Source organism: Elephas maximus, chromosome 2, assembly GCF_024166365.1.
Source record: "Elephas maximus indicus isolate mEleMax1 chromosome 2, mEleMax1 primary haplotype, whole genome shotgun sequence".
Classification (NCBI taxonomy): Eukaryota; Metazoa; Chordata; class Mammalia; order Proboscidea; family Elephantidae; genus Elephas; species Elephas maximus.
The window spans coordinates 197,566,944-197,579,725 of NC_064820.1; the positions used below are offsets into that span (position 1 = coordinate 197,566,944).

The 12,782-nt window shown below is 38.5% G+C and overlaps 1 protein-coding gene across 6 annotated transcripts in view; it reads left to right on the top strand.

The window, feature by feature from the left end:
• The window catches only part of NSD1 (nuclear receptor binding SET domain protein 1), a 208,850-nt gene that overhangs the window by 142,032 nt on the left and 54,036 nt on the right, over positions 1-12,782 (top strand). For all 6 annotated transcript variants that reach the window (XM_049874394.1, XM_049874393.1, XM_049874397.1 and 3 more), the window contains exons 9-12: positions 1,169-1,244; positions 3,335-3,453; positions 4,390-4,533; positions 7,398-7,521. In XM_049874394.1, the coding sequence (XP_049730351.1) occupies positions 1,169-1,244; positions 3,335-3,453; positions 4,390-4,533; positions 7,398-7,521 (463 nt within the window). The remainder of the gene's footprint in view (positions 1-1,168; positions 1,245-3,334; positions 3,454-4,389; positions 4,534-7,397; positions 7,522-12,782) is intronic.

Below are 12,782 nucleotides of genomic sequence, written 5' to 3' on the forward strand. Positions count from 1 at the left end.
ACTGGCTTAATGCATGTTCATAGCAGACCATATATGTAAAGTAAGTTGCTGGCATCTTAATCACGTCCTCTGAGGCTCTTAAAAACAAAGTTCTACAGTCTTTTTCAGTCTTAAGCAGAGTGGATGGATTATTTTCATGTAGTATGAATTTTGTGCTGTTATTTCTGTTTTAATTTACAAATTCAATGAGGTTAGAAATGAGGAATATTTCCTGCATCATTCTCTTGACAGTAGTTTCAGAACATTCTAATTATTGTGCTCCACATCTTTTGGGTGACTATTAAGCAATGAAGTATAAATTGGTTACCTAAATAATGTAGATGCTGCTTTTAAAAAAAATTTTCAAATCTATTTTGAGAGCTTGGCTAGGAGTCTTTTTTTCATTTCACTGGATGGCTAGCATTTGCCTCTTCATTTGACTCGTTAAGACCGTGATCTACACTGAATGTGAACAAAGTTGTATTCTTGTGGTTTATTAGTATATATAATGAACATTCTGAAACTCGTAGTTATATTTTGTCTTGTTTTGGTCTCATACTTTGGGAACTTTACAGCAAGAATAGCATCCATTATATTGCCTTTTGTGGCCACTAAATTTTGTTTTATAGTCATGATGATTAATATTATCATTCCCATAGGAGAAGACATTTTCTTGGAATGGATCTAATTCATATAAGCATCAGTAGTGGATGACTAAAATGTGTAGGCAATTATTCTTGATGTATAAGGGTTTTGTTTTGAATTTTAATGTTACTTTAGATGAATTTGAAGTTACTTAAGTTGGAAAGACATTCCATGTTTCATGGCTGTTTAATATTCAGATTTCATCGAATAAATAAGTCCATCTAAAATCTAATGGTTGTAAACAAGATTTTAGGAAGGTGATTTTTAAATACAGGGTGGGATAGGATAGAACTGAGTTGGTAGTCCTCTGAGTATATACCCTTCTTCTTCTTCTCCCACTTCAATCAGAGCAGTACTCTGTATCTGCGTGCTTTATATATTGGGAATCTCTGGGTAAGCTGTTAGTGTACTACTATTCTTTTAATTGTGAAAAGCAGTCAGGACCCTGTATCTGTGGCATTAGATAGTTCAGTTTTTGGCATATAAGGCAAAGGTTTTATTTACCATTCCTCTGTAAAACATGTTGCACTTTACTTATTTGTAGTGTTATGAAACTGGCCACTTGGAGAATGACATTACTGAATCATGTGGCGCAACTCATTCTAAACAGTTTGGTGAAGGTGAGTATTTTTGAGATTTAAAAAATGCAACGTAGAAATAAAGAATGAAGCACCTTGTCAGTCAGCTAAAAAAATTGTTGTTAAGCATATAAACAAGACCAGTAAGTTTGCAGGTTCTAAGACTTCTTTGCTCAAAATATGATTCCTGAAACTATGCATGACAGTAGAAAATTATATTGTTATTTTTAGGCTTTATGCTGGAATCAGTTGATTAGAATTAGAGTTATATTGGAGTAAGGAAATACTTGGAACAATATAGCAAAATCAGCTTCCTGATTTTCCTATTAATCTAATTCTCCAGACTACATCATTAATTTCTTGGCTTTGAGTCCTCTCCCCCGCCACCCCCCCATCCCCTGTAGAACAGAAAGTATGGAGTCTGCGTTAAGAGAGAAATTATAAATCATGAGACAGCCTTTCACTAACAGTCTTAGTTTCTTCTGTCACCCTTAATCAGTGAACATCTGCTTAAAAAAGAGAGCTTATATTTGAGACTATTCCATTGTGGTTCCTGCTTAAAAGCTTGGGAATCTTGGTGATTTGATTTTGCCCACAGGAAGGATGGGCAGCCCTTCACTCAAGAACAGATAAAATAGTAGTTTGAGCACTTACTGTCTACCAGGTCCTTTGTTTAACAGCCATTATCTCTGGTCCATCTAAAGAATGACAAAGGTAGGGTAGTATCCCTGTTTTATAGAAGAAATATGAAGATGAAACAGGTGGCAAGGTTGGGGAACTGCATCCTGCCTGACCAAATTAATTGCCACAGTATCGTGTTGTTATCCACCCCAGATTTTCTCATCAGTTATTTCTACCACTTCGATCAGATGTGGTCTGCCAGTGAAGAATATCATGGGCAGATTATATTTCATGTGGTTTTAGATGGCACACTTTGTATGTGTGTGTATGTGTATATGGTGAAATATATGTAACAAGTCATTGCATCCATTTTTATGTGTACAGTTCAGTGATATTTACTACATTTACTATGTTGAGATGTCACACTTACAGTAACCCAAGCTAATTAAACTGTCTAGCAATATATTAGCTTATTTTAACCTTGTGGACAATTATAATTCCATAGGCTGGTTTATTTGCTTGCTTTTAAAATAAACTGCTTTCAGAATAATGTCATCTCTTTCCTATACTTCTGTACTTCGTTTTTTTGTAAAACCAACAACCTGAACTTTATCCTTTTTAAATTTTGTCTGAGTGTTCCAGCTCATAAGAAATTTGAACCTTCACTTGCCATCACATTAACTCTCCCTTTGATAGCAGAGCTTTCCATCTGGGTCAGACGGACCCAAAGGAGCACTGAGCAGTCTGATAACTAGCAAAAATATCCTGGACCATTTCATGAAATACCTCTTTAGATTCCTCTTGTTTTTATACAAAAGAGATGAAATGTGGATAATAATAGAGAGGGACTGAAATTGATTTTTCTAAGCATGCTAGAGGAGACCAAGCATTCATTTTATATTGTTGACTATTTAATGATACACTAACCCAAAAACCCACTGCCGTTGAGTCAGTTCCGACTCATAGCGACCCTGTAGGTCAGACTAGAACTGCCCCAATGATACGCTACTACTGCATAAATATTCTTTAAGCTACTATCTGGTGAGGGATGTATTTTTCTCCCCTCCTGTAAGCCAGGTCTTAAATATTTCAACCCTTCATATTAATCCTTAAGCCATGTAGTGGCACAACTTTCTGTCTTTAATCTTGGATGCTAGGAATTAGTATCTTTTCCTGACTGGTAAATGCCTTTCCTCTCCATCCAAAGAATATTAAAGCACTTTGGGGAACTAGAAGGTCTGTCATTTCTGTCATATAAAATGAAATTGCTTTAATAACCTGTACACATTCTTTTTAATTATTATGAGTCAGAGTTTATATGTGGTGATTTCTCCAACTAACTATGTAGTTATGGGTAAGTTTTTTCTTCTTCTATGAAGTAGGAGAATTAAATAGTTGTTAAAGTTGGTTTTTACTCTAACATTTCATAATTCTGTGATATCCCTTTATTTGAGGATGGTAAAGACATGTGAGTAATTAGCCAGTGAGTAACACCTGTTTTCCTGTCTTAGGTACTACCAAGATGTTTGATAAACCAAGGAAGCGAAAACGTCAGAGGCACGCTACAGCCAAGGTGCAGTGTAAAAAAGTGAAAAATGATGACCGATCAAAGGAGACTGCAAGCTCAGAGGTATTACTCAGTTCCTGATCTTTTGATCTTCCAAAGAGAAGCTACTTTTCATAGGAGAGGCCACATCTTTCTTTCCCTTGAGTTTACTTAAGAACAGTGTTCTTTTGTAGTAGCTAATAGCGCTAAGGAATCCTGGAGAGAAGGGAGAGCTTGATTTAGTGAAAATAAATCAAGGAACACGTGGGAAGTGTGGATATGGCCTTTTAAAAAGATCACATCCAATGCTGTAGGTGTCAGTAGTTCATCATTAAGTAAACTTGTTCCTCAAACCACAGAGCCAGACTATGAAGTAACCATATGATCTGAATGAACATATTACCCTTTAAAACTTGAGCCTGCTATGATTAATGGGAAAAAATAATTTGCTTATTTCTTGAGATCATCAGCTGCTTAATTTTAGGATAATGTTTGCAAACATTGACCTTCAAGAAGCAAAGATTGACTTAAAACCATTTCCTTGCAGAGCATCAGTGCAGTCATTGATGCTGTTATCTCTGGCTTTCCAATACAGGTTAAAGGAGAGTTAGAACAAGTTAGGTCAGCATCACGCATTATGATACAGAGTGTTTCTTTCCAGGATAATTTGAATAGAATGCCCAAGGGGGGGCATTATTTAGGAAACACTGATCTTGGAAGGACAAATAAGTAATCAAATAAACTTAAGAATGTTTTCTCTCCCTTAGTGAAACCTTAAAATGGAACAGCTCAAAAAGTTCCAGTGGAACAGCCTCAGAGCAGTTAGTGGCAGGGCATGAGGCGCCCACTACCCGCCCAATCACAGCAGGGTTAGAACTAACATTGCATGCAGTCCGCCCGCGTGATTGGCTGAACATCTGTAAGTGCTTAATGGCTAGACAAATAGCAGCCCAGAGGGAGGGGGTCAGATGGAGGAGACATCAATAATGCAGATGTGGGACATTATTTTTTCTCTGCAAGGGAGAACTGATGACACACAGGACGGCGGCAAGCCCCAAAGAGGCCATTGAGGAGGGCGTAGAGCATGACCATGGAATGCCTGTGTCTAAAAGAATGCAAGGCGAACGCGGTGGAGGAGCTGCACTCAAGGAGAATGTTTGTCAGGTAGAGAATATTCTCTCAGTTGCATTTTGTCTGCATGTTTAATATCGTGGTTTCAATGGAGTCACATATTTCAAATATTTCACTCTTTCCCCTTCCCACAAAAAGACAGAGAAACGAAGAGAAGTAGTTTAGTGTTTGTGAACTACCTGCCTTTGTAGCCAATGAGTATATGCTCTGAAGTAGGTCTGAGATAGGAGATGTGAATCTGTTGTCACTCAGTCAAATACAGTCTCCTGTACCTCTATAGTTTGAAAATCTTTGGGTTTCTAAGGATATTTTCAAGAATAAATTTAGCTTTGAGATTTTTTTTTCCTGCTTTAAAGTAATGACATTAGAGAACATCACTATATTTTCCCATTTATTTAATATATTTATATATTGTTTACTGTGTTAAGTATTGTTCAAACTTTATTAACGTTTCATCATTTAATCATCATAAAACCTCATAAGGTAGAATGCCGTTATTATTCCCATTTTACATATGAGGAGACTAAGTCAGAAAGAGGTTAAAAAAAACTTGCCTTTAAGTCACATAGTAAAGCCAGGATTCAAACCCAGGCAGTCTGGGCTTAGAATCTTAACCATTGCCTCTCTGTGAGATGTGACTCCACTTTATTGTTAAAAAGCATTTATCTGACTTTGGGAGTAAAGTCAATTAAATGAATGCTTAGGGTGTGTTCTCTTTTTATGGTCTTTATTTACCTATGTAAATTCTTAAAACCCGGCGTATAAAAAATAGAGAATATTAGCTCTTTTTTTTTTTTTTTTTTAATTGAAACAACTGAAATTAAAGTAAACTAAGTCCAGAATATGTTGTTATGGTCAGTACAATTTCATCTGTGTTCTCTTTTTATGGTCTTTATTTACCTATGTAAATTCTTAAAACCTGGGGTATAAAAAGTAGACAATATTAGCTTTTTTTTTTTTAATTGAAACAACTGAAATGAAACTAAGTCCAGAATATGTTCTTATGGTCAATACAATTTCAGCCCCATCTCTTTGTATATTCATTTTCATTGTTAGATAAAGAAGGCTGATGATATTCACACCAGCCCCCAAACACAGTGGGGGCTTCAGAAACTTATGCTTATTATTTACTGAGTGAGACAAGTCAGGGTATGGTATGTTTTAAAAGGATTATGAATAAAACACGAAGTCGGGTAACCTTATAACCTTATGGTCCTGGCTTGACTGGGCAAGTCTTTGTTTAAAGCTGCTTGTGCTGGTATAATTATTAATAGCACCTTCTTAAATTCAAGTATCTCATAGCATTTGGTTAATTTGAAAAACTTATTCTCAATTTACTATCATTGAAGTTTTCCTATTTAAGTGATAACAGTGAATTTGTTTATTACACATGAAAACTGATATCTCTGGCACTCTGAATATACAAAGCAAAGTACATAATAACATTAATGTCTTTTGTCAGTTTTTATGTGTGAGTAGTGGATAATGGGGCAGCAGGGAGCAAGACGACTACAGGTTGATTAAGGCTCTGAGGTTCCCTCTAAATCCCAGGCTGCCTCACTGGCCTTTCTACCCACAGCTCTCCTACTCATTTGTTTATTTCAGCTTTGATGTTTTTAAGTAGTCTAGATCTGTTCTCTTTCTTTGGGTTCCTAAAGATAGTAGAACTTGCCTGGTGTCCTTACCCTTTCATGTATTCCAGAATAAGTATAAAGTTTTTTTTCCTTCCTTCCTTTCATTTTTTTAAAGCATTTTTCTGCAAATCACCATAGGTCAACAAGGCAGGGTGTTAGAGTGGTGAAAAGAAACATGCGTTCTGAATTTATAGAATTTTTGTAATTCTAATAATTTCTTCAGAGTAACAGACCCAGATCCTTATTTTCTAAGTCCCTGTTTAGGTGGGAGCCCTATGGTGCAGTGGTTAAGAGCTCGGCTGCTAACCAGAAGGTCAGCAGTTCGAATCCATCATTCATTCTTTGGAAATCTTATGGGGCAGTTCTGTTCTGTTCTGTAGGGCGCTGTGAGTTGGAATTGACTCTGCGGCAACGGGTTTGGTTTTTGGTTTGATGTGTCTTGGGTGATGACGTGTCCTAGGAGAGATCATCTAGGAAAGGTTTCATATTTTAAGGGGTTGCTGAGACCTTAGTAGGAGTTCTTTGGGGGATTGTTATGACCCAAGTCCAGTGGCTTGAACCACTGCAGTATCCTCCTGTTTTGTCTCTTCTGTTCTTGCCTGTGACTCTGTCAGAGGGATCTTTTTTAAAAAACGGTCACCTGATTTGAGCCTTCCCTTGATAAAGCCCTCTAATGGTACCGCTTTGCAATTAGGATGAAATCTAAAATTCTGCCATAATTTGTTACACTGTAAGTCCACCCCTTGCCTGCCTGTCTCTCACCTCATCTTCTATCACTTTTAACCTTTGTTCACTTTACTCCAGTGATAACTGGCTGTCTTGGTGATTCTCAAGTATGCCATGGTTGTTTCTGGCTCTGGGCTTTTGTATTTGCTGTCTTCCTTCTCCTTCCCTCAGATCTCCCCATGGCTGGTTTGTTACTCAGAGCTCAGCTCAGAGCACAGTTTGAGAGGCCATCGCCAATCACCCAATCCAAAGTAGCTATTTGAACTCTCTACCTAGTACTTACCGCTATCTAATATCTTTCCTGTTTGCTTATTTGCTTGATTGTATATTCTACCCCTAGAATATAAGAACTAACAGAGCCAGGGACTGTGTGGTACCTGGCATACAGGAGATAATCATTAACTATTGGTTGAGTGAATGGGTGGGATTTCTTATTTCTGGCAAGCTGCTGCTTAATCTTTGTCCTCGTGAGGGCCTTCTGCTTGGGGTTTTTTAAAAAACCTTTTCTATACCCAGATGTTTTCTTTCTCTTAACAGAACTGTGAGAAACTGGGCGAGCTGCTGTTGTGTGAGGCTCAGTGCTGTGGGGCGTTCCACCTGGAGTGCCTTGGGTTAACTGAGATGCCAAGAGGAAAATTTATCTGCAATGAATGTCGCACAGGTAAAGTAGATATGGAGCCCTGGTGGTGCAGTAGTTAAGAGCTTGGCTGCTACGTTTCCAAAGGAGGTTTGAGTTTTAAGTTTCTTGCGGGGGACAAAAAAAACTAAATGTTTATTGGAGGTGTTATTTTATGGCAACACCCAGCTAGTTGCTATGGACACAAAAATGGAGTGGTGTGGCTCCTGTCCTGAAAAATCATACCAAGTGAATAGTAAGTGGATAGCATAATGTAGTGTGAAAAGCATTGTAACGGAGATACATTTAAAGTAGCGAGTGAACAGAGATGAGCTTATGTTACAGGGGAAGATATTTGAGTTTAGGTTTAAGAGAGAAACAAATTGGTGTGGTGAGAAGGACAGAAGGACCAGTAATGAAAGTGTATGAAGTATTTGGGGACTAGAGAGTATAGATCAGTGTGGTTAGAATTTATGTTATTTTGGGGAAGAGGCATAGGTAGCAACTGAGAAGAGTACAAGGTGAGGACTTCTGGCTTCCTGCCGATGTTTTATATTTCTTGATCTGGGTGGTGATAACACGAGTGTGTTCAGTCATGATTATTCATGAAGCTGTACACTTAGAATTTGTGCACTTTTCTATATGTATATCATATTTCAATAAAAATATTTACTATAAAAAAAATACATTTGGGGAGAGTTACAGTGTACAGATTGGGCCTGACACTGGGAATGGCCAGCTGAGACCAGGCCGTGAAGCACCTCACAAGGTGTGCTGAGGAGAGTGTTCCTTTTTTCAGCGTAATGTGTGGGAGTCATAGTGTGTAAACAGTGAAGAATGCAGGGCTGACAGTATAGATCTTATGCAGGCCAAGGACGGTACCGAGGGATACCCACTTGCAACTAACTACTGGAGAGGGAGAAGGGGCTAGTCAAAGAATATCCATGAAGTCATGGAGTCGAGTATCCTCAGCAGGGGCAGGTGTGTCAAAGGACTAAGGAGATTCTGGAGTGAAAAGAGGCTGTTGTATTTAACATTGAGAAAATGCTGGACTGTTTGCCAGCAGTGTTTGGTATATTAGAGACAAAATAGACCAGTCTTGAGGGTGAATGCCCAGCAGTGTATACTACTCAAAGAAGGTTGACTACAAAGGAAAGGAGGGCAATAGTTAATGGGGGATATTATAGGGTCGGGGGAAAAAGATCTTGAGTGTTCGTAGGATGAAAGTTAAGAACCAGTGTAGAGTAATACATTTCTGCAGTAGAAGAGGGAATAATAAATAGAGTACACAGTCACAGAGGATTAGAGAGGATAGTCTCAGAAGAGAAGCAAAGCTAGCCATGACAGTGGACTGTATCGTTGAATTGGGAGGTAGAGTAAGGAAGTTGAGGATGTTTTTTCTTGGATTGGTGAAAATGATGGGAAGAGTATATAGGCTTTTAGTAGCCCCTGTGGTAAACAAGAGACTATTAACTCATGTCTGTAAATACATGTGAAATCTGCACTGGGTCATACTGAGAACCCCAATCTGTTGGGACAGTTATTTCATTTTTATGCAGCCATTTCAACAGTGTGGGAACAACAGCTGGAAAAAGATAGTTGTGAGGTTATTTTGCCTTCTGCCCAGTTGGGCTTTTTGATCATTATGGGAAATAGTGCCATGTACCCCTGAATATGAAATTTAGAAAAAAACTTCCAGGTAAGTGCATGACTCCACTATCTCAATGTTAAAAAGGTTTCCTTGCCTTTTGTGCCAGTGTTCCAGTTTTGCCAGTCTTGTTTGTTATTTTTATTATGATGTAATGCTCTTAAGACGGGTTAATGTAAGGTGAGGCTGTTCTCCTTTTTTAATCAACTTTATTGAAGTGTAATATACCCATTTTAAGCGTACATTTTGATGGCTTTTGATAAATTTAGACAACCAAATAACTACAACCAATGAACATATAGAACTTTACCATCATCCAAAAGTTCCCTTGTGCTTCGCATCTCAGTCAGCCCTCACCACCCCCATCCCCAGTTCCAGGCAAACACTGATCTATCTGCTTTCTGTTACAAGAGATTAGATTTATCTTTTCTAGAGTTTTATAGAAATGGACTCTAACAGCATATAGTCTTTTGTGTTTGACTTCTTTCACTTAGCATAATGTTTTCGATATTCATCACGTCGATGTGTGTATCAGTAGTTCATTCCTTTTTCAAACAAGCTTTGTTGTGTAATTGACAGGCAGTGAACTGCACTTGTTTAAAGTGTACACTTTGATAAGTTTTGACATACACACACACACACACACAAAGCAGTATATTGACAGGGAACTGCCAGAATTCAAGTCGGATTCAGAAGAGGACTCAGAACCAGGAATGTCATTGCTGATGTCAGATGGACCCTGGCTGAAAGCAGGGAATACCAGAAAGATGCTTACCTGTGTTTTATTGACTATGCAGAGGCATTTGACTGTGTGAATCATAACAAATTATGGGTAACATTGCAAAGAATGGGAATTCCAGAACACTTAATCATGCTCATGAGGAACCTCTACATAGATCAAGAGGCAGTTGCTTAAACAGAACAGGGGGATACTGAGTGGTTTAAAGTCAATAGGGGTGTTTGTCAAGGTTGTATCCTTCACAATAACTATTCAGTCTATATGGTGAGCAAATAATCCGAGAATCTGGACCATATGAAGAAAAATGGGGCATCAAGATTGTACGAAGACTCATTAACAACTTATGTTATGCAGCTGATACAACTTGCCTTGCTGAAAGTGAAAAGGACTTGAAGCACTTACTGATGAAAATCAAAGACCACAGCCTTCGGTATGAATTACATCTCAACGTAAAGAAAACAAAAATCCTCACAACCAGACCAATAAGCAACATCATGATAAATGGAGAAAAGATTGAAGTTGTCAAGGATTTCATTTTATTTGGATCCACAGTCAACACCTATGGAAGCAGCAGTCAGGAAGTCAAAAGATACATTGCATTGGGCAAATCTGCTGCAAAAGACCTCTTTAAAGTGTTGAAAAGCAAAAATGTCACCTTGAAAACCAAGGTGTGCCTGACCCAAGCCATGGTGTTTTCAGTTGCCTCTTATGCATGTGAAAGTTGGACGATGAATAAGAAAGACCGAAAAATTGTTGCCTGTGAATTGTGTTGGAGAGGAATATTGAATATACCATGTCTGCCAAAAGAACAAACAAATCTGACTTGTAAGAAGTACAACCAGAATGCTCCTTAGAAGCAATGATGGCAATACTATGTCTCACATACTTTGGACATGTTGTCTGGAGGGATCAGTCCCTGGAGAAGGACATCATGTTTGCTAAAGTAGGGGGTCAGCGAAAAAGGGGAAGACCCTCAGTGAGAAGGATTAACACAGTGGCTGCAACAGTGGGCTTAAGCATAACAACGATTGTTTGAGGATGGCACAGGACTGGTCAGTGTTTTGTTCTATTGTACTTGAGGTCGCTATGAGTTGGAACCAACTCACTTGGCACCAAACAACAACAACAACATACACACACATAGAGAGAGAGAGTCATGCGTCACTTAGCGTCCATGATCAAACCCAAAAAAAAAAAAATTTAGGTCGCTCAAGTTTAGTAATAGCTGCCAGCTATTCAGCAATGGTTTGCTTCTGTACAAATAATATTTTTTAATTTTTTTCCAAAATTTTTATCAGTTGGATGATCTCAGTGTTTGAAGATGAGGTGAGGTGATTTGAATAAACTCCAGTTTCCAACAAATACAAGAGGCAAGATAGAGGACCAGGTCCCTCTGCCTCTCACTCTGGGTTCTTTCCCTTACCTGTACTGCCTCTCAGAGAGGTGAATTTCTTTATTATTATTATTACTGAAATCCTCAGACACTCAGAACTTGAGGAAAAAGTGTAAAGAAACCCCGTGCAGCCATTACTTAGCTTCAGTAGTTATTAACTTTTTGCCTCTGACATCGTATCATTTTATTCATATATTTCAAAAGTCCTCTCTAACAGATATACTTTTATGAAACGTATCTAACATGTAGCAAAATTTTACATTAGCTCCTATGTGCCATCTGTTACCCAGAGCATTTTCAGATTTTCTCATTTGTCTCAAAGATGCCTGTTTACAGTCGTTTTGAATCAAGATCTAATTAAGATATATGCATTATTATTTTTTTATATTTCTCTTAATATACAAAAACACTCTTCCCCCTTGTCCCCTTCCTGCTTTGGAGATTTATCACATAGTTCCCTTATGAAGCATTCATGGTGGGTTCAGTATTTAAAAGGAGCCCTGTGTCTGGAGTCTCAAATCCTAGCAGGCAGCCATCTAAGATGCATCAATTGGTCTCAACCCACCTGGAGCAAAGGAGAATGAAGAACATCAAAGACACAAGGTAATTATGAGCCCAAGAGACAGAAAGGGCTACATAAATCAGAGACTACATCAGCCTGAGACCAGAAGAACTAGATGGTGCCCAGCTACAATCGAAGACTGTCCTGACAGGGAACATAACAGAGAATACCTGCTGGAGCAGGAGAGCAGTTGGATGCAGACCTCAAATTCTTGTACAAAGACCAGACTTAATGGTCTGACTGAGACTAGAAGGACCCCGGAGGTCATGGTCTCCAGACCTTCTATATTAGCTCAAGACGGGAACCATTCCCAAAGCAACTCTTTAGACAGGGATTGGACTGGACTATATAAGATAGAAAATGATATCGGTGAGGAGTGAGCTTCTTGGCCCAAGTAGGCACATGAGACTATGTGGGCAGCTTCTTTCTAGAGAGGAGATAAGAAAGAAGAGGGGGACAGAAGCTGGCTGAATGGATACAGGAATACAGGGTAGAGAGAAGGAGTGTGCTGTCCCATTAGGGGGAGAGCAACTAAGAGTATATAGCAAGGTGTATATAAATTTTTATATGAGAGACTGACTTGATCTGTAAACTTTCACTTAAAGCACAATAAAAAAATAAAATGAGCTTTGGTGGTGCAGTAGTTAAAGCGATCGATTGCTAATCGAAAGGTCAAAACCATCAGCTGCTCTGTGGAATAAAGATGTGGCAGTCTGCTTTCGTAGAGATTTACAGCCTTGGAAACCCTGTGGGATCTCTGTGAGTTGGAATTGACTCTATGGCAGTGGATTTGGTGGGTTGGGTGTAAGATCATGGTCCCGGTGGTGCTTCCCTCTATTTGTGACATTTTCTCTATGTTAGCAAATAGACTGGAGTGACAACCCACATTGTTGTTAGGTTTACTTGTTCCGTTTAATTTTCCACATTCTAGATTCGATTGACTGTATCCTTAGAGTGACTGTAT